We start from the raw sequence: 26,677 nt of genomic DNA, 5'->3' as shown, positions 1-26,677 counted from the left end.
ACAAATTCCACGTCACATGCCGCTGATAATAAACCTGATTCTGATTCTACCAGTCACCTACAGGCCAGACATGATTTACAGTGGCTATTTAACTAACCATTCCACACAGATTAGAATGTGGGAGGAAACTGGAACACTGGGGTGATTGGAGGAGTATGTAAGCAACACATACATCATAGGAAGTCAGGATTAAACCTGGTTTGCTGGAGGTAGGGGACAGTAGCTTGATTAGCTGTACCACAGTGATAACCCGTGTTGCAATTCTGTGCTCCATTTTCAAGATTTGAGCTTAAATCAGGAAACTGACAATGAATGGCTAATAAATTTTGCATGCATTTATTACAGTGCTGAACATTGTGCCACTTGTGCGTAGAACTGCTTCGCCTTCAAAATCTAGCCTGTTTACTTTCTCACTCAGGTCACTTGTACAATGCTCTTTGATTACTTACCAAGTAATAACATATTGGAGTAATGCTTTATACATTGTGGTCTATTAATATTCTGTTCATTCTAAAAGTAGATTATCACTGAATCAAGTCTTTTGCAGACCTGTCATTTAGAGGAATGGAAGCTCTTTGGGGCTAAAGAAAACATTAAAATCCTCAGATTGTTTTATATATTTAAGTTTGATTCGCATTATTTAATATGGATGGTTTTCTGACAGCTTTTATTGTTTGTTTTTTATTTCTTTAAATAAATTACTCTGCGCAGTTTCTTGAAGTGACCTTGGTTCGTTAGTACAGTTGTGGCTGTGTGACTGATATTTGCTCATTGCACTTCCTCATTTTTGTGCCATCAGCCATAAAGTTTCACTCTGTTATGGAACCCTCTTTAAGTTTTTGAACACTTAGCTGAGAATCCACTTAATGTTAAAATACTGTAAAACTGATATTTGCTGAATTCTACTTAGTAACACAGATAAACTCTTATCCTTTCTTTAAATAGATTACAGATAAACCTTTGTTCTGATCCCAAAATAAGCTCTTTTTTATGTGTGATGTATTTCAGAGTCTTCAAGAAGAAGAAAGCAAAGCAGGAAGCAGCATGATAAACATTAATCAGCGTTTGCAGAATATATTCCATGTTGCAATTAAGCTTGCCTTTCCACATCTTGAAAATCCACCATTAGCAGTTACACCAAGTCAAAGTTCAAAATTTGGAGATTATCAATGCAACAGTGCTATGGCAATATCTCAGGTATGGACGAGCATATAACATGGTCTCGATATTCACTTAGGACTGGTGTGGCCTTAGCATTCATTTATATCAGAATTACTGCAGCTTGTTAACAGCGAGTAGAGGGAATTCTTTTTAAAAAAGAAAGAAAGGTCCTGCACTGATTCAAAACTTGTAAGTGATTTATTATTCTGTCAAGAATAATATGTCTGTAAAGTTTTATTTTGGACAATTGCTTTTCATCTGGTCAGACCAGTAAATTCACAAATGTCTTGTGAAATAAATGCAGTACATTAAGTTCAAGTTTAATTGTCTTTCAACGAACAAGCCAAATGTAACATTACTCTGGGGCCAACATGAAAAACACAGTAGCAATAGTCATACATAGCATAAGCCACATATAAGATACATTCACAAATTGTATATAGTCCAAGACCCTGAGTCCCGTGAATATTGCAGCAGCCTGCAGTCGAACACAATACAAGCTGGGCTCAGCACTGACTCCAGCTTGGATGCTGCACTGCACTGCCTCTGGTGGAGTACACCAACTCCACTTCTCTCCTGGGCAGCTGTAAACAGGCGATACTGCAACTTGAGGCCTAGTCCTTACTACGACCAAGGCCACACAGCTCCTGTGCTGTCCGCCAATAAATCAGCGAATCAGACTTGCAGCATTCCATGTCAACACTATCCGATAGGGTGCTGCAATCACAATAAAGGAGACTAACACGATCACTTGCTGTTAAACTGTACACTGCCCTCATGCACAGACTTCTCCAATGCCTCTGTGGTACAGGCAGCAACACGATCCGCACCAAGTCCAGCTCCTTTAGTTTCTCCACCAAGGGGTAGACCTGCAGTACTTTAAGTTCCTCATATCCAGGAGGGTCTTGCGATCGTAAAAAAAAAATACGTTCAAAAAGGACATTAACACCTTTGGTTGGCCCCATAGAAACAGCCTCAATCGAACGCGCCATCATCTAATATCATCCAGTCCTTATCACACCCAGCACAAGTTGTAGTGTGGAAACAGGCCCATCAGCAGCGAGTGCTTATCAATCATTAAAAACCCATTTCCTATCTGATTCTCCTCACATTTGTATCAACTCTCCCCAGATTCTGTGACTCTCCTAGACACTAGGGACAATTTACTGTGGCCAGTTATCCTACCAGCTAGCATGCCTTTGGGATATGGGAGGAAACTAGAGAAAGCCCATATGGTCACATGGAGAAAATGCAGCCTCCACATAGACAACCGAGGTCAGGATTGAACTGGGTCATATGATCTTTGAAGCAGCACGTTACTGGTTGTGTTATTTTGCCATCCAATAAAATTTCCATTTTGTAGATTCACTTTGTTGCGAAGACATGATAAAAATTGAACTTTGCTTTTTAATGGCAGAGACAGCCTGAGGTGTTAAACAAACTAGAAATGTAAAAGCTACTGCTGGCTCCAAATTCCCCATTATTTGATGTTGTCTTTTCTATGTAAGTATACTTACACCTTCGCCTTTGTGTTGCATTTCAATCAGAGAGAGAAAAATCTTAATCGGATTGGGCAGGGCTATTTTAAATGCTACATAATCAAAAATCAATTTTTTTTGCAGTAAATCAAGCTACCATTCTCTCTGGATGACGTTGCATCCATTGCAAAATTGAACTGAGTGTTGAAGTTGCGATTTACGTTAGCATGCCTGACCTTTACCCATGAATAAACATACACTGACAGTGGCATCATTAAGGTGCAATGCACATTCCTGCTCAGCAACATTAATTAGAGCTCAAAGCTCTGCACAGTGAGCACCCAGACATCAAACTGTGACTAAAATGATCCTGCAGTGTGACACGTTATTTAGGTAATGGTTTTGAAAACCTGAACCTGCTGATATGTTATTATGAGATAATTGCATATAGAATGCCTGTGATGATTCGGAGGGAAAAGGCACCTCTCAGATCAGTGTTGTCTCTGTCTCCTCCATAACCTTGAGTGGGTTGTTAAGCCCATCCCATTGATGGAGTACTACCAGTGGTGTTCCAACTGATATGGTCCTTAAAATAACAGGAGAAAAAACTCACACTCCGCCTTTGAACTAGGAGCACATAACTTTAAATTTTGCTATTTGCTGATACCCATGAAGCCATGAACACTACCTTGCTATTTTTGCTCTTTTTTGCATTATTTATTTATTTTTTATATTCCTTATTGTAACTTACAGAAAATGTTATGTATTGCACTGTACTGCTACCTCAAAACAAGAAATTTCACAACATATGTCAGTGGTAATAAACCTGATTCTGGTTCTGATATTGAGAGATCTGACTTGGTGGCTTCAGAACAAACTATTCTCTGCTCAGAAACTTTCCAGAGTTCCTTACATCTGAAAGTGGCTTCTCTTTTATTGTTGTCCCAGTGGTAACTATGTCCATCACTGGAAGTTTTGGCTAAGGTGTCTCATGGATAAAATTGCGCCTGTCTAAGAAGAGTCTTTTCCCACTGCCTTCCGAGAGACCATATCCTACTTGGAACTGCCTGAAGAATGATTTAACAGAGAAACATTTTGAAACTGAGTCACCACCAAAATAATTTGGCATTTTTTGGTTGATCTTCAGCATTGTCATGATGCTTTCTCCATGGCTTAGATGACTCCTACTCTAAACCTGCTGTCAGCGTTAGATCTACACTATACCTCTGCTATTCACTGCAGTGTCAGAGTGGCCATCCATGTATTCTACTCCCAGAGTTACTCTACTGTCATCTATTTTAATTTCATTGAGGAGAAATTGTCGGGCCCTATCATGATTTGAAATAATGTCAAGCAACAATTGGTAATATTCTTGCAGAAAGGTTTCCCGTGTCTTGGCCCAGTGAGCTACACCACCTAGCAACCCATTTATTTTAACCCTAGCCTGATCGCAGGATAATTTACAATGACCAGTTAACCTACTAGCCAGTACGTCTTTGGACTATGGGAGGAAACCAGAGCACTCGGACGAAATCCACTCGCGGTATGAATTTCTTTGCTGGAAAAGGAGGATTGCAAGAAAGTTAAGATTATAAGCAAGTTCATGCCTTTTTTGTCCTGTAACAAGTTTCTTTAAACCATGAATATTGAGTACCCCTTGTATTTGAATTTATTTTGCAGCTCTTGAAAGCCAAGGGTGAGAAGAGTAATCCCAGAGAGATTGCTCAGAAAATAGTTGATAACATTCCAAAAAATGAGATAATTGAAAGCATTGATATTGCTGGACCAGGTAGGTATGATTTTATTAATGAAGTTTATGTTCATTACTATATTTCTTAATGAAAAATTTGTGAGATTTTGTCTTTTTTTCTCCAGTGCTAAGGAATGAGCATAAAAAGAGCATTTATATTATTTTTTCTTTTCTATTTCATTTTTCAGTATATGGGCACACAAGTAAAACAAGCACATTGTAAATCCTAATTATACTCGAGAGAGTGATGGTCAGCTACCTTTTTGAATCACTATAGTTCACTGTCAGTTTTTCTCCTATCTGATTGTTGGGGAGGATATTTCAGGATTTTGATCCAATAATAATGAAAGAGTGGCAGTATATTTCTATGTTAGAATGATATGTGATTCGGAGGGAAACCTGTAGGGATTATGGTGTGCCTCTGGACCTGCTGCCCTTAATCTTCTTACAGACGGGCAGACATACTTTATTGATCCTGAGGGAAATTTGGTTTCGTTACAGTCACACCAACCAAGAATAGTGTAGAAATATAGCAATATAAAAGCACAAATAATTAAATAATAACAGGTAAATTATGCCAAGTGGAAATAAGTCCAGGACCAGCCTATTGGCTCAGGGTGACTGACACTCCGAGGGAGGAGTTGCAAAGTTTGATGGCCACAGGCAGGAATGACTTCCTATGACGCTCAGTGTTGCATCTCGGTGGAATGAGTCTCTGGCTGAATGTACTTCTGTGCCTAACCAGTACATTATGGAGTGGATGGGAGACATTGTCCAAGATGGCATGCAACTTGGACAGCATCCCCTTTTTAGACACCACCGTCAGAGAGTCCAGTTCCACCCCCACAACATCACTGGCCTTACGAATGAGTTTGTTGATTCTGTTGGTGTCTGCTACCCTCAGCCTGCTGCCCCAGCACACAACAGCAAACATGGTAGCACTGGCCACCACAGACTCGTAGAACATCCTCAGCATCGTCCGTCAGATGTTAAAGGACCTCAGTCTCCTCAGGAAGTAGAGACGGCTCTGGCCCTTCTTGTAGACAGCCTCAGTGTTCTTTGACCAGTCCAGTTTATTGTCAATTTGTATCCCCAGGTATTTGTAATCCTCCACCATGTCCACACTGACCCCTTGGATGGAAACAGGGATTCACCGGTGCCTTAGCCCTCCTCAGGTCCACCACCAGCTCCTTAGTCTTTTTCACATTAAGCTGCAGATGATTCTGCTCACACCATGTGACAAAGTTTCCCACCGTACTGGTAGGTACTGGTAGGTTTAGGGGATTTGGGTAATGCTGTCGAGTATATTGTTGGGTAACTGTAGTGCATTGTGTAGGTAATGCCCAGTGCAGCTACAGCGTATTGGCAGTGGAAGAAATCCAATTTGATTGTGGTGGATGAAGGAGTATTCTTTGTTCTAAATTGTACTGGGATTCTTAAATATTGAGGCATGTAGAGTATGTTCTGCGTGTTGAACCAGAGTTGGTCAGTTGATTTGATTGTTATAGTAGATTGAAGAATCTGCTAGGGCATGAGGTTATATATTACGTTGAAGTAAATTTCTGCCGCTGCAATGGTCCACAAGCCAGCTGGAGGTGTACCACTGACTTCGAGGCAAATGATCCAGAGTTGGAATCGGGCCGGCTCTTTGCATGCTTCCCAACCATACTGGGTTGTGCATCAAGCTAGCAACTCAGCCTCGTAAAAACAACAGTCAAATACTTTGGAAATGGCAAAAATGCAGCCTGATGTACCACAAGGCACGAAACGGAAGAACAACACTAGTGGTCCATAGGGCCTCATTAATACCCCATTTTGAGTGGCCAGATTTGTTTGAGTACAGGTAGTTCCCGAGTTACGAACGTCCGACTTACGGACAACTCATACTTACGAACGGAGTTAGGAGAACGTTGTCCGCCATTTTAAGTCAGATCACGATGCTTTCCGCCATTTTAAGTTGGTTCACGATGCCGTCCGCCATTTTAAGTCATTGCCGTTGACACTGTGTTGAGTGTTTAATTTTGTATTTGGCTTAAATTTTTCTTAGTAAGATTCACCCTGACCCCGCATCCCACCCCCGTTCTGGTCGGCGGGTTCCTGAGTTCGATCCAGAGAGAGACCACTCCCATATGATGTCAATCCAGTAACTCCCATACCATCTGTGCCAGGTTGATGTCAAGCTCACAACTCGACCTCGTAAAAAAAAACACTGCCACCTCCAGTTTAAAATCCCACGCGGAATATTGGGGAGGATCAAATACCCAAACCCAGCACAGCCCCCACTTGTCCCATTTAGCCTGTCTCAGTGTGGTGGTCTTTCGGACCTGGGGAATTCAGTGTGGTGGTCTTAGGACCCAGCGGACCTCGGGAGCCGGCGCAGCTGGGGACCGGCCATCCGCAGTGTTTCTGTTCCATTGACGGGAAGCGATAGCGATTGAAAATAAAGTGGAAATAATAAAGCATTTGGAAAGAGGTGGAACGCCATCTGTCATTGGAAAAGTGTTAGGCGACAGTCGGTCAACGATCGGAACAATTTTAAAGGATAACGGATAAAGTGAGAATAATGGAGCATGTGAAAGGCCCTGCCCCGATGAAAGCTACAATTATTACTAAGCAACGCAGTGGTTTAATTATTGGAATACATGCATTTCTTAAGTGTTTTATATGCATAGAAAGGTAAAATATATACTTTTCTATATACTAAGACAAATGTTTGACCAGCTGACGCTAAATAATACCAGATGTACTTGTTCCGACTTACGTACAATCCGACTTAAAGATGGACTCAGGAACAGAACTCGTACGTAACCCGGGGACTGCCTGTATATCCCATTTAACACAGCTTGGAAAATGACTTATTTTGCAAGGTTAAAGTCTGCATTGAAGAACAGATTCTTTGACAAAATAACACAACTCTTGGTCCCATTCTGGAATATATATCTGTTTTTTTGTGCTCAAATTGCAGAGTGAGTTCAAACCCCAAGCTCCTAACAACTGAGCTAATCTCATCTGAGAAAACAGTGGAGCTCCCTGTGGTGGAGTGCTATTATTCACCAACTTTGCCATCAGTTTTGCACTTAGAAGACAAAATATTGAAAGAGTTTGTAGGTCATAAACAGTGTCAGAATGGAGAATAGAGAATATTAAGTAATGGGGAAAAATAGGCACAGTGCTGATAATAATGAGAAGTAATGATTGTATGGGATTGTATGTTGAAATCTGGAAGTCAACAACAAAAAACTAACCACAATGAGAGTATCAGGGGGAATAAAAAGCAACTTTGACATTCACAACAGATAGTAGATATCCACAGATATTTACTCCCTTTTCATTGACAATTGCTGAGCAAAGGAAAAATACCCATACAAAAGAATGGAACATTGGGAAAAGTTCTTTCAGTATTTGAGGCATAGCCAAGGCAAAAAAAAAAAAATGGCAGTGTTCATACGCATTCACCCACAGCAAACTAATGGGGAAAATTCTTCATAAGGGAGAGAAAAACCTTCCCCAAGGCATTAAAAACATTAGGAAAGAACCTGCTACAAAACAAGTGTTTTATTTCGATAGGAGAAGTATAATTGGTAAACATTAATATGACTTAATGTGGATAAAAGGAATTACTTTCACTGATGTGCAAAGGTAGGAAGGTAATGTGAAAACCATTCCAGGGTAGAGTTTTGAAAGCTGTTATATACTGCAGTCCAGACACTGGAAGGTTCCACCAAAGTTATCTTCAACAAATTCAGCAACAGGATAAGCAAACCAGCATGGGCATTGTCACCCAAGCTAATATTCCTTGTTTTCTCCGAAAATGCTGGAACACCTCAGCAGGTCAGACAGTATATATGGAATGAGATAAAGTTAACAATTCGGGTCTAAAACTCTTCATTGGAACTGGGTCTAAAACCTGTAATATTAATTGTTTCTGTATCCATAGATGCTGCCTGATCCATTGAATGTTTCCAGCTCTTCCTGTTTTTATTTCAGATTTCCAGTGTCTAGTTTTTTTTAACCCTAGTATTCTTCTTAGTCAGCTCTACTGGGCAAGCATCTATTATTTTATTTATTATTTATTTGTACTTTTGTATTCGCACAGTTTCAAAGTTCAAAGTAAATTTATTATCAAAGTACATATATGTCACCGCTTACAACCCTGAGATTAATTTTGTTTTTGTCTTTTGCACTTTGGTTGTTTGTCCATCCTGTTGGGTGCAATCTTTCACTGATTCTAGTATATTTCTTGGGTTTATTGAGCAGGCCAGCAAGAAAATGAACCTCGAGGCTGTATATGGTGACATATATGTACTTTGATAATAAATGTACTTACTTTGAACTTCTTTGCCATTTCAATTTTTACCTTTCTATGCTGGTAACAACAGGCCTACTTCATTACTTCCTGGCATCCAAACAAACTTTCTATAGAGGAGCTGGAACTCACTGATTCCATGATTTTTTTTTCAACCATTCCTGTAAAATGAACTGTAAGTGAACAAGTTCATGGGAAACCTGTATTGTAAAATCATGTCAAGAAAGGAGAAAAACTACTGTAATTGTAAAAAAAATACTTAAGAGCACACATATTAGCCAAAAATGCCAAATGAAAGCAGTCACCTGTTTTCATTTGAAACATAAATTAGAATTCTTAAATCAGGACATTATCAAAACTACTTTTAATCCAGGGGTTCTCAACCTATTTTTATGTCATGGACCTCTACCGTTAACCGAGAGGTATGTGGACCCAGGGTTGGGAACCCCTGTTTTAATACTGTGCCACACATAATAAATTAGAATATGACTTTACATAACTTTATTTTATAATTTCTCATAGGTTTTATCAATGTCAATCTGAAAAGAGAATTTGTCTCCAAACTGCTGACAGACTTACTTGTAAACGGAGTTCAGCCTCCCTTAGTAGGACCAAAGAAAAAGGTATGCATTTTAACAATGGCTTATAGCAAAATATTTATTCTTTAATACAATAGTTACTGTTACCTTGCCTCGGTGCTAAAAGACCCAAGAGTCACAAATACACTTGAGAAACTTGAACATGTAATGTAATCTTTTAACTCAATGGAGCACTGAAGGAATGCTGCCTTATCTGGTAAGCATTAAAAAGAAATTCTATTTCATTCATATTTATGGAAGGCTAACTTAGAACAAGAGTCAGGAAACACCGCCAAATACGCTACCTGAAAGTCTAATGGAAGTAGATTGAGAAGAAAGATTTGCTAATCTGCAGATTATGTATAGGGAGTGGGATCAATTGCATTGGTCTTTGAGAGAGTAGTTTCAGATGTGTAATGATACTAAGGTAGTGGTGGAGTTTTTTGGGAAGTTCTGTTATCCTTTTGTGTAATTGATTCTTCTGGAATCCTGATCAATATTCATCCCTCAAACAGTACCAGAAGTAATAATGTATTTAATATATGGGACTTTACTGTCTCCATTGTTCACTAAGTTTTCATCTGAGTAACTGTGACAAATTCTTTCTGTCATGTCCCTTTTTAAAATGCTTGTGGAAAAGATATCTGTTTCTTTGAAAAGGGAAGACTAGCTTCAGTCCCATTCGTTCCCCTTCCCTAAACACTTTTTTTTACATTGATGGTAACACTTCTTTCATTCATTCACTGAATTCAAAGTCTGGTGGGGTGGAAGGTGAGGATCAGAGTCTGTGCTCTGTTCGGGAAGAGATGGGGCGAGTATGGGAAATTGTTGAGATGGTAGAGGGAAGCAAAGGTTTAAGAAGAAGGGAAATGTTTCAGAGGCATCATATGGGAAGTCTCTTGGTGGAGCAAGTAAAACAGATGGAGGAACTGGGAGAAAGAAATGGAGCCCCTTGAGGAGGTGTGAGTGGGAATAACTATATTCAGAGTAGCTGTGGATGTCTGAAAGCTTGTAATAGGTGTTTGCCAGTAGCCTGTCCACTGAAATGTAGACAGCAAGATCAAGAAAGACAAAGGAAGAATCAGAGGTGGATTATTCAAAGCTGAAAGCAGGATGGTAATTGGCAGCAAAGATTTTTAAAAAAAGTTATATATTACTACAGGAGGCGACACCAATACAGTTGTCAATGTACCAAATATAAAAATTGAGATAGGGGACCCAGGTAGTACAGAAATAAAGACTCTTCCCCATATTCCACTGAAAGGCAGACTTGAGTTGGTTCCATGCAAGTTCCTACAGCTACACCTTCAATACGGGGAGAGTAAATGAGTGAAGTTGAAGAAGTTGTTATTCAATGTGAGAATATGTATAGCTAGGCAAATGAGTGGTGATGGAAAAAAATTAGTTGGACCCTTGTTCAGGAAAGGAGGGGGCATTCCTGATGTGGAATGAACGTGTATTGTATGTACAAGGTAGAATTTGGCCAAGTAGGATCATGGAATTAAAACCTGTTGAAGTGGCCAAAGATGTCAGCAGTATTATGGCTTCAAGCAGGAAAGATTGCACCAGGAGAGAAAGGATGGAGTTACAGTAGGAAGAAGTGTATTCGGTGGGGCAGGAAGGAACTGAAACAATTAGTCCTGCTTGTAGATCTTGGGCAGCTGATAGAAGCAGGTTATGGGAGGCTAGGAAACTACAAAACTTTAGCTGTGGAGGGAAGATGTGCTAAGAAAATGAGGTCCATGTTGTCTGAGAGACAGTTGCTTGATGATCAGTGGTAGGGTTGTTGTCCAGCAACTACTTTGGGGAAATGTGGGGGAGCTGACATTTGACCTCTGCCAGATCACAAGGATATGATTGTACACAGGAGCCAAGAAACAGAACAACACAAATTTTGCAAATGAAGAAAGAATTTTAAATTCTGTACCATCCTCTGTTTTACAACTGCTTAAATATTCTTTTGCTTCAGTAATGTGTAATAGAAACAATCGTGGGGACTTCCCAGTGGCACAACATTTTAATTCCGATTCCTGTTCCAAAAAATCGGTCCATGGCCTCCTTGTGCCACAATAAAGCCACCGTCATGGTGGAGGAGCAATACCTTATATTCTGTCTGGGTAGCCACCAACCTGATGGCATGAACATCGATTTCTCCTTTGAGTAAAAGTAAATTCCCACCCCCTCACCTCTTCTTCTATTCCCCAGTCTGACCTCTTACCTCTCTTCACCTGCTTATCACCTCCTCCTTCCCTTTCTCCCAGGGTCCACTCCTCTCCTATCAGATTCCTTCATCTCCAGCCATTTACCTTTCCTATCCACTTGGCTTCATCTATCACCTTCTAGTTATACCTCTTCCCCTCCCCCGATATTTATGCTGGCATCTTCCCCCTTTCTTTCCAGTCCTGAAGAAGGGTCTTGGCCCAAAATGCTGACTGTTCATTTCCATGGATGCTGTTTGACCTGAGTTCCTCTGGCATTTTGTATATGTTGCATGAGAACCAATTTATTGGACTTGGCCTCTAGACCATTTATTTTAAATTCATTAGAATAGGAGGGAGTTTGGATGGAAAAACTTGATAAGATATTTTATTACACCCTCTCAGAAATCCCATTATGATTGTAACCTCCCTGTTTGCTGGAGAAATTGTGGAAATCAAAATGCAAATCATTATCATATTTTTTGGGTCTGCCCTGTTATCAAAGACTATTGGAGGGGTTTACACAATGCCCTACAAGACATCCTTAAATGTGAAATTCCCTTAGAGAGTAAGACCATGTATTTTGGATATATACCTCAAGAATGGTTGAAAAGAGATACATATTTAATGAATATACTGTTGGTGGCTGATAAAGAGACTCTTACTGGGAAATGGTTATCACAGGAGAGCCCAGCTTTAAATGCATGGATGGAAATTACAATGGACATTTACAAAATGGAGAAGATAACAGCATCTGTTAATCATAAGCTGGAACAATTTGATTCATACTGGGAAAAATGGTTTAACTGCATAATGCCTCATAGGCCTGATTTTATTCACACAAATCAATGAATATGTTATAAAAAAAAAGATCACTCCCTACTTGTACATAGTATTTTCCTTTTGCTTGTTTTTTCTTTCCACTCTTTTCTATAAGTGTATACCTCAGATAAATACTATGTGGAGATTTGTGACATATATGATTATATGATATATATGTACAATGTCTGAAATACATCTTATGGAAATGTTTGATGATGATCTTCAATAAAAAATAAATTACAAAAAGAAGAATTGGAATGATATATTTTAATGGAACATCTTGGGCAATTATGTTTTGTTTTCAGGTGGTGGTAGATTTCTCTTCTCCCAACATCGCCAAAGAGATGCACGTGGGTCATCTACGATCAACTATCATTGGTGACAGCATGTGTCGCTTATTTGAGTTTGTGGGATATGATGTTTTAAGGTCAGTGAAAGGAATACATTTACGTTATTCACAGAAAGTTAATAAGCAGAATTCGTAGATTTATTCTACTGAAAGTACAAAATTAACCAATCAAGCTGAATAATTAATAATGAGTGGCAGAGTCTAAACTACAGTTGGTTAGAATATCTAATTCAGTGTTAAATCGAATATATAATGTGGGGGAGGGAGTATAATAAAGACAGGATAATTAGAGACAAATGTGCTCTATATTTCAAATTCTGAAGCTGTAATGAATCTCCAACACAGCAATAAGAGTAAATATAAGGATATTTGCAAATTTCCCTTCATTCAGGTTTTAACACAATATGATGTAAAATACAGTAGAAATTAAGCAATTTAAGTAATCTCAGCTCAATTCATTACAATTTACAGTGACTTGATTGGGTTATGTCTCCAATATCTCAGAACTTTTCTATGATGGTAGAGCACACATAATAGGAAAACATGTAACATGAGATTAATGGAGTTACAAAAATCACAGTAAGTGTGGTTGTTACATTTCACCGTAGTGATCCAAGCATTTATTGCCAATAACTGTTTTAGATGCCCAGTTTATATTTCTGTAAGGTCACTTGGTCCAAATTGTGGGCCAAACAATGAAGTGATTCACAAGGTAGCATTTAACCACATGTAATATCAAGGAGCTGAGGCAATGCTCCATAAAATACTTCATTGATTGCAATCATATTTTACACAAACAATCTGATGGCAGTTATTGAATGTCAGTGTACTAGCCTCAGTACATTGCTGCAGGAAATGTCTAAGGCCCAGCTTTCCTCAGCTGCTTCATCACTGACCCATCATTAGGTCAGAGGTGGAGGGCTGTTTCTCAGTAATCGCCCAATGTCTAATTTTATCTGCAACTTCTCAGGAAATGGACCATCCCTAAGCCAGACAAGTTTAAATAGTTTGTATTATTTGTGGTCTATTCTTTAGAGTCTGTTTTATTATCTTGCTTTTAAGTTGAATATTCTCAACTTGAAAGTGTTCTCAAATACTTTCATCAAAAAGGGAATGGTGAGGAGCAATGACTTTCAATGCAAAAATGATTAAAATATTTCTTCCATGCAAGCTCTTTCATTGTATATATCTCAGTGAGTTAGCATTATAGAAAGATGTCTTCAGATCTTTAAACTTCTCCCTGGTTACAGCCGTTCAGATTGAGTTTTGATGAGGAATCTTTATTGATTTCAGGTTAAATCATGTTGGTGACTGGGGAACACAGTTTGGGATGTTGATTGCTCACTTGCATGACAAATTTCCAGATTACCTAGTTGTTTCCCCTCCAATTGGTGATCTTCAGATGTTCTATAAAGTAAGTTTTCTCTCAAGTTATTCAAGATTCAGGATTGTTGTTCAGTGTATACCTGAACCTGAGAAAGCAACAGTAATATTTTGCTGTAATGAAGTTATAATAGTAGATCTTCCGTGTTTATCACTATTTTTACTTTTCTCTTACGTTTTACATTTTCTGTTCCTTAGCTTGGCATTTGTCTGCATGGCTCCGACATACTATTTTGCACTTTATTACTCTGCTTTTTATTTCTCATAGGAGATTGAGTGTCTTTTTTTACTTCTATTAATGACAAAATCAGCAAAATTATTCTTCATCCCCAGGGAACCATTGCAAAACCAATGTAGAGATATGTCAAAAACTTTGAACAAAAGGATGAAAGCAGTTAATGTGTTATTCCCTGAATATTAACTGCTTTATTTTCTTTCCTTTCATTCAAACCTGTGATCTAGTATCCACCCCTAAATTGTGTGAAGCAAAACAAATCCTAACTTAATCATCATAGCAAAGTTTTCATAACTAATTCTTTTAATATGAGCATGTAGGCATTTCTTCAGCATCCATGATATTCTCCTGAGCAAACACTGAAATCTCAGCCATCTCCTGTAACTCCACATATAGGCAGGCCTGATGGTCTTTAAGAGGACTTAGTCTTTCCCTAGTTACCTTTTTACTATTAATATAATTGAAGAACATTAGGGAATTATCTTTAACCCTGCTGAAACAGATGGACCTGGGAGTACAGTTGTACCATTTGCTGAATAAGGCCATGCAGATAAACAAGAGTAGTGAAGAAAGCATTTAGCATGCTGGTCTTCATCAGGGCATCAGGTTTAGGCGTAGGGACTTTATAGTGCTGTATGTATGGTTATGTATGTCGCTGGTGAGGCCACATTTGGAGTATTGTGTATAATATTGGTCGCTGTTATAGGAAGAACATTGTCAAGCCGGAGACGATGCGAAGAAGATGTGTGAGGATGCTACCTGGACTAGAGAGTGTACATTATAGGGAGAGGTTAGCCGCATGGTATCTTTTTTCAATGGAGCATAGGAGAATGAGGGGTGACCTCATAGAAATTTATACAGTCATAATGGGTATGGATAAGATGGACGGTCAGTCTTTTCCCCAGGGCTGGGAAGTCCAAAACTGAAGAGCACAGATAAAGGAGATAAGTGAGAGATTTAAGAGATCTGAGAGGTAACTTCTTTGCACAGAGAGTAATGAATACCTGGAAGGAGTTGCCAGAGGAAGTGTTGAGGTAGGTACAATTGCAACATTTCAGAGACATTTGGATAGGCACATGGAGAAGGAGGGGGAGGATCATGGAGGTGGGTAACTGAGATCAACAGGGAGGATGCAGGAATTAGTTTCCATTCTGGATTACTCTATGACTGTATGCATTTATGTGGTCTCCATTACCTCCTATGATAGGAATTCTGCATTCTAATCACACTGTGTAATCATAGTTATTGAATATTTATTACTCCTAGTTTTGATCTTAGCTGAAGTAGAAACATTTCTCTTTCTATCCTGGCAAACACTTTCATAATATTAAATTGGATTGAATCATTCCTTTTTCTTCTCAAACAAAGGAACTCTTCACTCTGTTAAATCTTTCCAAAAGTTGTTCTTTGCTCATTTGTCTCATAATATCTTTGCATTTTGTGTATCTCTGTATAGTTTTTAGAATGTGGTAATTGGAACTGATCACATGTGACCATAACTTCTCATTTCCATTGGCATTATAGTAAATCTTCTGTGTTCTCCTATGTTTCTAAAGCTGTAAAGAGATCAAACTTTTAACAGTATTCTTTGCGGTCTAACCACAATCCTTTGCACACTGAAATACCATATTTGTTTATCAACACAACATTTAGTTTTAAAAGTTGTTCGCTTTATATTGACGTTAATTGGCAAGCTTGCATTTTCTTGCACTTTTGAAATTCTCAGCAGTTGTCACATATTTACAGGAATCCAAAAAAAGATTTGATGAAGACGAAGTCTTTAAGAAGCGGGCTTACCAGTGTGTGGTCCAACTACAGAACCACAATCCAGATGTTATTAAGGCTTGGAATATGATCTGTGATGTTTCTCGGAAGGGTAAGTCAGAAATCAAGTGGCAAACAAAAATGATTCTGATAAAAGTTAGGATGTCAAAAAAAAGTGTTTTCTTAAAGAACTGGTTTAACATGAAAAACTTTAAAATTTCAAGGGACCAATTGGAAAACGATATCAACTATGTGGGACGATGAGATAATGAATGCTTTAGGTTGAGAGCAGTAAGTGAAGCAGTATAACTGAATGGAAGAAAGAGTTTGAAGGATTGAATGGGCAAACCTGCTTCTTGTTACTCTGCTCCTTCAGTACTACACACCTCCAAGTGTTTGTTCTTTTTTAATATAAAATATTGTATAATTTCTCACATGGGCAGTGCATTAGGGTGGTTGATCTATGAAAAAATAGTGTTGGAGAATCAATGCTTCATACTGTATGTTAATTAATACATCTTACAGATATAGTGATGGTGTTTCTGAGTTTGGAATCCTGACCTTTGTGGAACATTTAGGAACTTAATATATGTGCCTTCTAGCACTTTCTTTGTGAAAAATACATCATATATTTATAGGGGATGCTACTTAACACAGGGTTACCTTCTGTCTGGCATTTATCAAATTCTACTCTTAAGTCACTACACTACCGTCTATGATTCGTAAATGTCCTGAGGTCTTTTACCTTCGTAGTGGTGAGAGTTTATTCAGCCACAGTGGGAATATTGCAGTGGATTATATTTCTAGGTAACCACTTGTGCCTTGCCAGTTAGCTTAGTGTGTGTTGAGCAAAAAGCAGCGGATGGTGTGGGGTAACTGGTTTGGTAGATTCTTTTAAAAGTCAGTGTTAATTGTGTCAACGGAAGTGCAGTTACAATGTGTGTTATTTAGTCTACCTAGTCAATATGGTTAATATTGAAAATATATAAATATATATTTTTTTAATATTGCTGTGATTTCTTGCTTATTCACATAGAATTCTGAAGCTATATCATTGATTACCTGTACTTTGGGCACTGATAATTAAGAATCCAAAATAGAGGCCAGAATTCCTTTGTATTACAGTATACTCATCTTTTCAGGTTTGATTTTTAGTGCAGACTTGCTATTATATAAATTTTAAGAACTTGTTGGAAGGTCTGCAGTTCAAGGGATGTAGCATTCATTTTGTGGTTAATTTTGTGACTCAAAACAAACTCCATGCAGTTTGGAAAGACCTTGGGGATTGAAGCAAGAATTTGAATAATTAGGCTAATACTCCATTTGCATAAAAGAACACTTTTCATCTCTCCCAGCCTCTGTAGAAAACAGACGGCCCTGAATTTTGTTAAAAAGAAATCGGTTATTAACTCTTGCCTTGTCTGCAAGGAAGGAATGACACGGATCTGAGACCAATAATTCTCTTTTTCCTTTGTGACAAATTTCTATTTCCAGTAGATGCTTATTGAGTATGGTTTCAAATATTTTGCTACTGTTCATATTAGTTGCTCATGTTGTCTCTATAGACCTTCTCAAGTTACTTACGTAAGCCTTCAGAGGACTACCGAGTTAGTTCTTTTTTATATATATATTACTATGATTTAGTATTAAACTTTTTCTCACCTCTTTCTCCATCCTTAGTTTGATCAGGGCTGCCTTCTTTCATCTTTTTCATTCCTTTTTTCTAGAATTCCAAAAAATTTATGAGAGTCTCGATATAAAGCTGATTGAGAGGGGAGAATCATTCTATCAAAACATGATGAATGAAGTTGTAAAATCATTTGAGGAGAAAGGTAAGAAAATGGCTAGAATGGAGACTACTGAAATTTCTACGTTAGATTAAAGAAGTTTCAAAGTCTTGACCCTTACATAACTCATTTGCTGAGTCTGGGTTTTAAATGATCCAGATGTTATCTCTTGTAACATGAACTTGCCTATTTTACTTTTCAAAATATTGTTTTCTGCATAATTTATTAACAGTATCACACTGCAGATGTAAAAGAAAATAACGTGGAAAAGGACAAATGAATAAAAGTGCCAAATTTCTTTGAAGTCCCTCTGGCAATGAAATTTTTTTTTAGCTAAAAGATAATAAAATCACCCACGAGTGAGTTAGAGGCTGAATAATTAGCAGACAATTTAAATAGTTTATATTTGGAGTGGTGGATAATTGGGAATAATTGGCCTGGCTCTGGAAGACTGGAAGATTGCAAATGTCACTCTATTCTTTTATGAAGGGAGGAAGGCAAAAGAAAGGAAATTATAAGCCAGTTAGCCTAACCTCAGTGGTTGGGAAAGTTTTGGGGTCTATTATTAAGGATGAGGTTTCAGGGTATTGGAAACTAATGATAAAATAAGTCAAAGTCAGCATGGTTTCTGTAAAGGGAAATCTTGCCAGGTAAAATCTGTTAGAGTTCTTCAAGGCAGTAATGAGCAGGGTGGACAAAGGAGAGGCAGTGGATGGCATTTACTTGGATTTTCAGAAAGCATTTGATAAGGTGCCACATGATGACACGAAGGTAGGTGGAGGGGTGGGTAGTGCTGTGGAAGCAATGCGATTGCAGCAGGACTTAGACAAATTGGGGGAATAGGCAAAAGAGTATCAGATGGAATACAGTGTTGCGAAATGTATGATCATGTATTTTGATATAAGAAACAGTAGTGCGGACTATTATCTAAATGGGGAGAAGGCTCAAACATCAGAGGTGCAGAGGGACTTTGGTGTCCTCACGCAAGACTGCCAGAAGTTTAATTTACAGGTTGAGTCTGTGGTAAAGAAGGCAAATGGAATTGTAGCATTTATTTCAAGGAGAGTAGACTATAAAAGCAAGGATATAATGCTGAGGTTTTTTAAGACACTATCAGGCTGCAGTTGGAGTATTGTCAACAGTTTTGGGCCCCAAATCTCAGAAAGGATGTGTTGTCACCAGAGAGTGTCCGGAGGAGTTTCACGAGGATGATTCTGGTAATTAAGGGATTAACATATGAAGAGCGTTTGGCAATTTTGGGCCTGTACTCACTGGAATTTAGAAGAATGCAGTGGGATCTCATTGAAACTTACCAAGTGTTGAAAGGACTAAATAGGGTGAATATGGAGAGGATGTTTCCTGTGGTGGCGTTATCCAGAACTCGAAGGCGCAGCCTCAAAATTGAGGGGTGACCTTTTAGAACAGAAGTAAGGAGGAAATATTTTTAGCCAGAGAGTAGTGAATCTGAGGAATGGTCTGCTACTGATTGCAGTGGAGGCCAAGTCCATGGGTATATTTAAGGCGGAAGTTGATAGGTTCCTGATTGTTCAGGGCATCAAATGATATGGCAAAAAGGGAAGTGTATGGGGTTGATTGGGATCCGAGATCAGCCACGATGGAATGGCAGAGCAGACTAAATGGGCTGAATGGCTTAATTCTGCTCCAATGTATCATGGTCTTATGGTCTAATTAGAGGAATTTGCAGGTTTAAAACTTTTAAGACTGGAGTAGCATATGAGCCATGAAATGAGATTTTATGAATACTTTTTTAGTTCTTACTATTAACAGAATTTCTCTAAAAAGGAAACCTGATAGATCTGTGCTGGTTTATTAACTATTTCACATTCACCTGAGTAAGTAATTATAACCAATACAGATTTAATATATATATAAAATATCTTTATCACTATATAGCCAAATAATCTAGAACTGCACATTCATTCCAATAGGTTTAGTCCAACTTGATGAAGGCCGAAAGATTATTTTTCCGCCAGGCTGCTCGGTGCCTCTGACAATAGTAAAATCAGATGGGGGTTATACATACGACACATCAGATTTAGCTGCTCTTCAACAAAGGATTTTTGATGAGAAGGCTGATATTATTATCTACGTTGTAGATAATGGGCAGGTTGGTTAAACTCTTGAGATATTCTTTTGTCTCTCAGACTTTGCATGTTAAGCAATAAAATATTTTGATGTCTTTTATTCATTCATATGGCATTTCATCTTTGGAAAGAAATCTGCACGTTGGAATTTTTCATGATAAGTGGAAACATTTCTATGTTGGTTCCATAATAGAATGAGTAGGAAATAGTTAGGTATTCTATTATACGTTATTTCCCTTTGAAATGAAACTAGTAATAATGAATTTCCAAGTGATTCTTTGAAGTAGTAAATAGTATAAAATAGAAAGTGAAATTTGTGTTTCATGCTGGTATTTGTGCATTTTGAACTGAGCATTTATTATTGCCAGGGCTCATCGTTCTGTCGTCATTGTAGACAGCATGAATTCTCACCTTAATCTAATTCTGATCATTTTTTATACCTTCCACACCAGAGTGTCCATTTCCAAACAGTCTTTGCAGCAGCGCAGATGATTGGTTGGTATAACCCCAAGGAAATCAGAGTAGAACATACTGGATTTGGTGTGGTGTTAGGTGAAGATAAGTAAGTTCTCTTAATTCAGATGTTATGATTTTCGTCATATTAAATTTTGAACACGTTGATTGAGTTATGAATCTTTTTCATATTAACAATTTCAAATAGCATTGCAGACTACAGGCAAAAAAAAGCAGAGTAGATTAACATTCCTTTTGTTGTCAGTAAACCAGGTTAAAACTGCTTTAGAAAATCTGAAAGGCTCCATTCTGCTAGGCCAAAGAATTCTTTTGTGGTTGAACTTTATCACGTAAAATTTAATGTCCAGGTTCTACAATTCAGAATAAATTGGTATATTCACTCAGGTTTTATTCACAATCGTAGGAATTTGTTAAGGAAGGAGTCATCTGATTAATACTTATTTTTATGGGCAATGTGAGGAAACACTGAAGGCAGTTCGTGTCATTGATTGGGTACATGGAAAACCATTTTCCTAGTTGTAGCAAGATGGCACATGCATAGAATTTCTGAGCAAGGTGTTTATGCCTGAATTGCATCATTATCATTATAGTAGTCATTGTACTACATGTATTTCTGGTTAACACATTACAAGAAGGAATAGATTACAGTACAGAGCAGATTTACAGTGATATTGACAAGATTAAGATTTTTAGCTATGACAACTTGCTGGATAGGACGTTTTCTTTAGAACTGGGAAGACTATTAAAGGAAGCAAGTTCTTTCTATCCACACTCTGAAGACATTCATAATTTGTGCACGCCTGCATGAAATCTCCCTTCAGTCTTATGTAACAAAGGAGCATAAATTTAAGGAAATTGATAAAAGGATTATGTAAGAGTATAAATATCTCACCAGAGGAGTGTGGGGAGTCTTTAATTGAATTGGCAGGATGGATGGTAGAAACAGCAGCATGCACTTAAAGAACTTTGATTGTTTATGCTGTACATAAATGACTAGGATGAAAATGGGTGAGTCAGCATGTTTACAGATAACAGTAAAGACTGATAAGAGTTGTGGATAGTGCAGTAGGTTTTCAAGGATATAGATATATTTGGGTGTAAAAATGGCAGATTGAATTTAATTGAAACAAGTGTGAGGTCTAATGTAAGAAGAAAATATACAGTTAATGGCAAGATCCTTATTAGCTATGATGTACAAAGGGATCTTGGTGTCCAAGTCCATTATTCCCTGTAAGTGACCCCACAAACAAATAAGGTGTTAGAGAAGCCTGGCTTGGTCAATGCACTGAGTATGAGTAAGGATGTTGTGCTGTATAAACTTGGGTTAGGCTGCACTTTGTATTATTTGTGAAGACCCTTGCTGCACTCTTACGGAAATCGGCTTGTTGCCGGCCCTGTTAACAGCCATGGGACTCAGTGCCGAGAAGGCCACTTTTCATAAACCATAGGCACCTTATGTTGGTGTGATCTGAGGTTCAACCAAACAGGGTGGGCGTAGTTTAACGATTAAAGAAACCTCGATTTGAGCAAGTGCTGTGTAAATACTGACCATACACAATTGTCAGTCGGCAAGAAATAACATCGTACACTGCATAAAATTATAAAGATAGTATATTTACAAATTTCAGCTTTATTGAACATTTAGTTGGAAAATGGAAAAATAAAAGGGGCCATTACAGTTAAACCAGTCTAAGTGTGCATGTAGTTGGAGCTCATTGTGAAGTTGACTTTTACTCACACGCTTGACCCACTGTCTGCGTGAGTGCACACACCACATTCTGAACGTTGCTCAAAATCCATCCCAAACAAACGGGCGCTGTCTCGCATTGGCCCTTCCTCTTTGGAGCCATTCATCTGCACAAAACACCTTGTTCAACGGGAATGTTCCTTCCCACAGCACTCTCAGCCACCTTCCCTCCTGTCCTCTCTGCAGCTCTCGCCGAAAAAACTACGAACTCCGCCAGTGTCCGTCTGAAATCTCATTCCGTCTAGCTTTCTCTAGAACCTTCTCCCAATTCCACCACCCTGACTGGCTGACACAACATTCCTAAATTGAACATCACAGCTCCTTACCTTTTGTTGAAAACCCAAACATGCTAAAAGCAGAACACACTGCTTTTACAGAACTGCTAAAATTAAATACTTACAGCATTGCAGTAAAAATTTTAACCAGAATGTGACAAATACAATTCAGTTTGCCCCATTATAGGAAGGATATGGGGGCTTTGTAAGTGGTACAGAAATTCTTTACCTCTGCTGCCTGGATTAGAGGGTATTGGCTATGAGGAAAGGTTGGACAAGCTCTGATTGTATTGTCTGGAGTGTGGGAGACTGAGGGAAGATCTGATTGAAGTTTATAAAATTATGCGAGGAATAGATGGGGCAGTTAGAATCTTTCTCCTATGGTAGAAGTTCAAATGCAGGCAATTAAGCTGAGAAGGTGGAGAGTTTAAAGGAGATTTGCAGATCAAGTTTTTTTTTTAAACAGAGAAAGTGGTAGGTACCTAGATCAGGCTTCCAAGGGTTGTGCTGGTACCAAATATAGTGGTGTTTAAGAAACTAATTGATAGACAAATGATTATGAAGCTCATGTAGTTCCGTTGTTTAAAAAAGGCTCAAAAAGTAAGCCGGGAAATTATAAGCCGGTAAGTTTGACATTGGTAGTAGGTAAATTATTGGAAGGAATACTAAGAGATAGGATCTACAAGTATTTGGATAGACAGGGACTTATTAGCAAAAGTCAGCATGGCTTTGTGTGTGGTAGATCATGTTTAACCAATCTGTTAGAGTTTTTTGAGGAAGTTACCAGGAAAGTGGATGAAGGGAAGGCAGTGGATGCTGTCTACATGGACTTCAGTAAGGCCTTTGACAAGGTCCCGCATGGGAGGTTAGTTAGGAAGATTCAGTCGCTAGGTATACATGGAGAGGTAGTAAATTGGATTAGACATTGGCTCAATGGGAGAAGTCAGAGAGTGGTAGTGGAGGATTGCTACTCTGAGTGGAGGCCTGTGACTAGTGGTGTGCCACAGGGATCAGTGCTGGGTCCATTGTTATTTGTCATCTATATCAATGATCTAGATGATAATGTGGCAAATTGGATCAGCAAATTTGCTGATGATACAAAGATTGGAGGTGTAGTGGACAGTGAGGAAGGTTTTCAAAGCTTGCAGAGGGATTTGGACCAGTTGGAGGAATGGGGTGAAAAATAGCAGATGGAGTTTAATGCGGACAAGTGTGAGGTATTGCTCTTCGGAAGCTCAAACCAAGGTAGAACATACAAGGTAAATGGTAGGACACTGAGGAGTGCAGTGAACAGAGGGATCTGGGAGTATAGATACATAATTCCTAAAAGTGGTGTCACAAGTAGATAGGGTCGTAAAGGGAGCTTTTGGTACATTGGCCTTTATAAATCAAAGTATTGATTATAAGAGTTGGAATGTAATGGTGAGGTTGTATAAGAAATTGGTGAGACCAAATTTGGAGTATTGTGTGCAGTTTTGGTCACCTAATTACAGGAAGGATATTAATAAGGTTGAAAGAGTGCAGAGAAGGTTTACAAGGATGTTGCCAGGACTTGAGAAACTGAGTTACAGAGAAAGGTTGAATAGGTTAGGACTTTATTCCCTGGAGCATAGGAGAATGAGGGGTGATTTGATAGCGGTGTATAAAATTATGATGGGTATAGATAGAGTGAATGCAAGCAGGCTTTTTCCACTGAGTCTAGGGGAGAAAAAAACCAGAGGACATGGGTTAATGGTGAAGGGGGAAAAGTTTAAAGGGAACATTAGGTAGGAGGGCTTCTTCACGCAGAGAGTGGTGGGAGTGTGGAATGAGCTGCCAGATGAAGTGGTGAATGTGGGCTCACTTTTGACATTTAAGAAAAACTTGGACAGGTATATTGATGAGAGGGGTTTGGAGGGATATGGCCCAGGTGTAGGTCAGTGGGACTGGCAGAAAAATGGTTCGGCACAGCCAAGAAGGGCCAAAAGGCCTGTTTCTGTGCTGTAATGTTCTATGTTTTTATGGATATGGATCATGTGCAAGCAGGAATTTAATTTTTCTATTTGTTTTGCACAGATATCTTGGGCCAAATGGCCTCCTGTACTGTTGTATGTTGAATGGAATTTGTAGCAAAGCCGGATAGCTAGCGCAATATACTCGACCTCTTTGCCTTATTTTTTTCAAAGCTAGAAATAAGAATGAAAGTTTTAAAGTCCATGCAGGAAATCCCCACATTGGGGGTTGTTTGGTACTGCATTGTTATGTGCAATTCTCCATATTGTGATGCCTCAGGGATTTGTGAATTCTAAAAGGGTGAATTTCTTTTAAATTTTATAACAATATATTTTAATATTTTATTACAGAAAGAAGTTCAAAACTAGATCAGGTGAAACTGTGAGATTAGCTGACCTACTGGAGGAGGGTCTGAAAAGATCAATGGATAAACTGTTGGAAAAAGAGCGAGAAAAGGTATTGCCTTTTAGGTATAATGCTGTCTGTCTGTATTATCCAAGAGGCAAGTAAGAAAGCTGATATGGGTCTGCTAATTCTGTGCATGAAATAAAATGTGTTTGGTGCTCTTAACCAGAAATGTTAGCACAAATCACATTTGTCTTTTTTCTGTAAAGAAAAAATGCACTTTTACGTCACTAAAGCCTTAACCTAAGCAATTGTCCCAAAGTGCTTAATAAAAATGTAGTCAGGCAAAATTTGCAAAGAACCAAAAAATCAACTTTGCTTCCTTTTTCATGGCTTGACCTAGTCCACATCCCTTCTTTATCTTTTCTGTTTTGCTTCAGAGGCAGTTTAGTAACTAGTTTCTGCAATAGTCTCATTTACACTTGTACTTCCTTCATTATACTTTCTACCATGGCATAAAAAGGCTGGGAACCCCTACTTTACTCGTTTCACATCTCTTCTGACCAAGCTATCTTAAATACCTTTGCTACCAATAGGTTCTTTCCTTCATCTGCCTCTGTCATACCTAGTAGGATCATTGAGCATGATTTACTGCACTTCTTTTATCTTTTTTCCCTGAAGAACTACAAGGTTTCCTTTATCCTCATCTTCCTTCATTAACATTTTTCATATTTAATTGATGCCCACTGCATTTCTCAGCATATTCTATTGATGTCAGTAACAGATGTGTCTTTCCTTTTCTCTTCTCTCAGCATACCATAGAGAATTTTTCCTCTTAGATGGTCTGATTCAGATATCTTGTACAATTTAACCTGCACTCCTAAGTAAAGATATAATTGTCCTAAAAGCAGTGTATTGCATGTTCACTAAACTGATCTTTTATTTGAGTGGCACTGTAAAGCAAAAAGCTACAGGTGCTGAAATAAAAACGGAATATGTCGGAATGGCTGATTGAGTCGGACCGCATCTGTGTGAAGCAAAACAGAATTAATGTTTCATGTCAATGGCCTTAAGAGCTGAACAAGTGAGGAAAAGCTGTGTGTAAGGCAGATGGAATGTCTGTTTCATAATGGAGGCAAAGGCTCTATTATTCAGGAGGGAGCACAGTTGTGCCACCACATTCTCCCCAATTGTATTCAGTCCTTTGTTCCTCTACCCATCCTTTTTCCTGTCAGTTATTTTTCCAGTTCTGCTGAGGAACCATTGATCTCAAAGGTTTACTTTGTTTCTGTGTCCACAGATGTTGCTTGACTTACTATTGACTTACTATTCTCCAGAATTCTCTGTTCTTAATAAATCATAGTTTTATGGAGATGTACAGCGCATTTACTCCATGTCCATGCCAATCGTTTCACCCATCCACATGAATCCCATTTCTTTGTAGTAGGTCTACATCTTTCAGTGCCTTGTCTAAATTCCTCCTAAATGTTTCATTGTATCTGCTGCAACCATCTCCTCTGCTAGTGTGTTCTAGATATGAAACACACCTTCTGTGTGTGTGTGTGTGGGGGGGGGGGGGGGGGGAGAGAAACTTAAAACACTTGACTTGCCTTAATCTTGTGCGCGCTTATTTTCATACCCACCATGGATAAAAGACATTGGCAGTCTATCCTCTCATAATCTTGAATGCTTCAGTCATTTAACTCTGCAGACTCCTTTGCTCCGGGGAAATGCACCCGGCTTATCCAGTCTCTCCCCGTAATTAAAATCCACAAATCCAGCCACTGTCCTTGTGAATCTCTTCTGCATTCTCTCCAGTGCAACCACATCCTTCCTGTAATGTTTGATCGGAACCACACACAATCCTCCCAAGTGCATTCTACCCAATGCTTTGTAAAGTGGTAAAGAAACCTCCAGACCTGTATACT

At 38.6% G+C, this 26,677-nt stretch overlaps 1 protein-coding gene across 2 annotated transcripts in view; it reads left to right on the top strand.

The window, feature by feature from the left end:
* The window catches only part of rars1 (arginyl-tRNA synthetase 1), a 58,741-nt gene that overhangs the window by 20,477 nt on the left and 11,587 nt on the right, over window positions 1-26,677 (top strand). For both annotated transcript variants that reach the window (XM_073067278.1, XM_073067279.1), the window contains exons 3-12: window positions 1,009-1,197; window positions 4,320-4,428; window positions 9,218-9,318; window positions 12,599-12,720; window positions 13,936-14,056; window positions 16,007-16,136; window positions 17,752-17,856; window positions 19,761-19,939; window positions 20,369-20,478; window positions 24,755-24,860. In XM_073067278.1, coding sequence (XP_072923379.1) covers window positions 1,009-1,197; window positions 4,320-4,428; window positions 9,218-9,318; window positions 12,599-12,720; window positions 13,936-14,056; window positions 16,007-16,136; window positions 17,752-17,856; window positions 19,761-19,939; window positions 20,369-20,478; window positions 24,755-24,860 — 1,272 coding nt within the window. The remainder of the gene's footprint in view (window positions 1-1,008; window positions 1,198-4,319; window positions 4,429-9,217; window positions 9,319-12,598; window positions 12,721-13,935; window positions 14,057-16,006; window positions 16,137-17,751; window positions 17,857-19,760; window positions 19,940-20,368; window positions 20,479-24,754; window positions 24,861-26,677) is intronic.

This window comes from Hemitrygon akajei, chromosome 15 (genome assembly GCF_048418815.1).
Source record: "Hemitrygon akajei chromosome 15, sHemAka1.3, whole genome shotgun sequence".
In the NCBI taxonomy this organism is placed as follows: domain Eukaryota; kingdom Metazoa; phylum Chordata; class Chondrichthyes; order Myliobatiformes; family Dasyatidae; genus Hemitrygon; species Hemitrygon akajei.
Note: the sequence above shows the minus strand (reverse complement) of the source record. Positions and strands in the feature narration are given on the sequence as shown.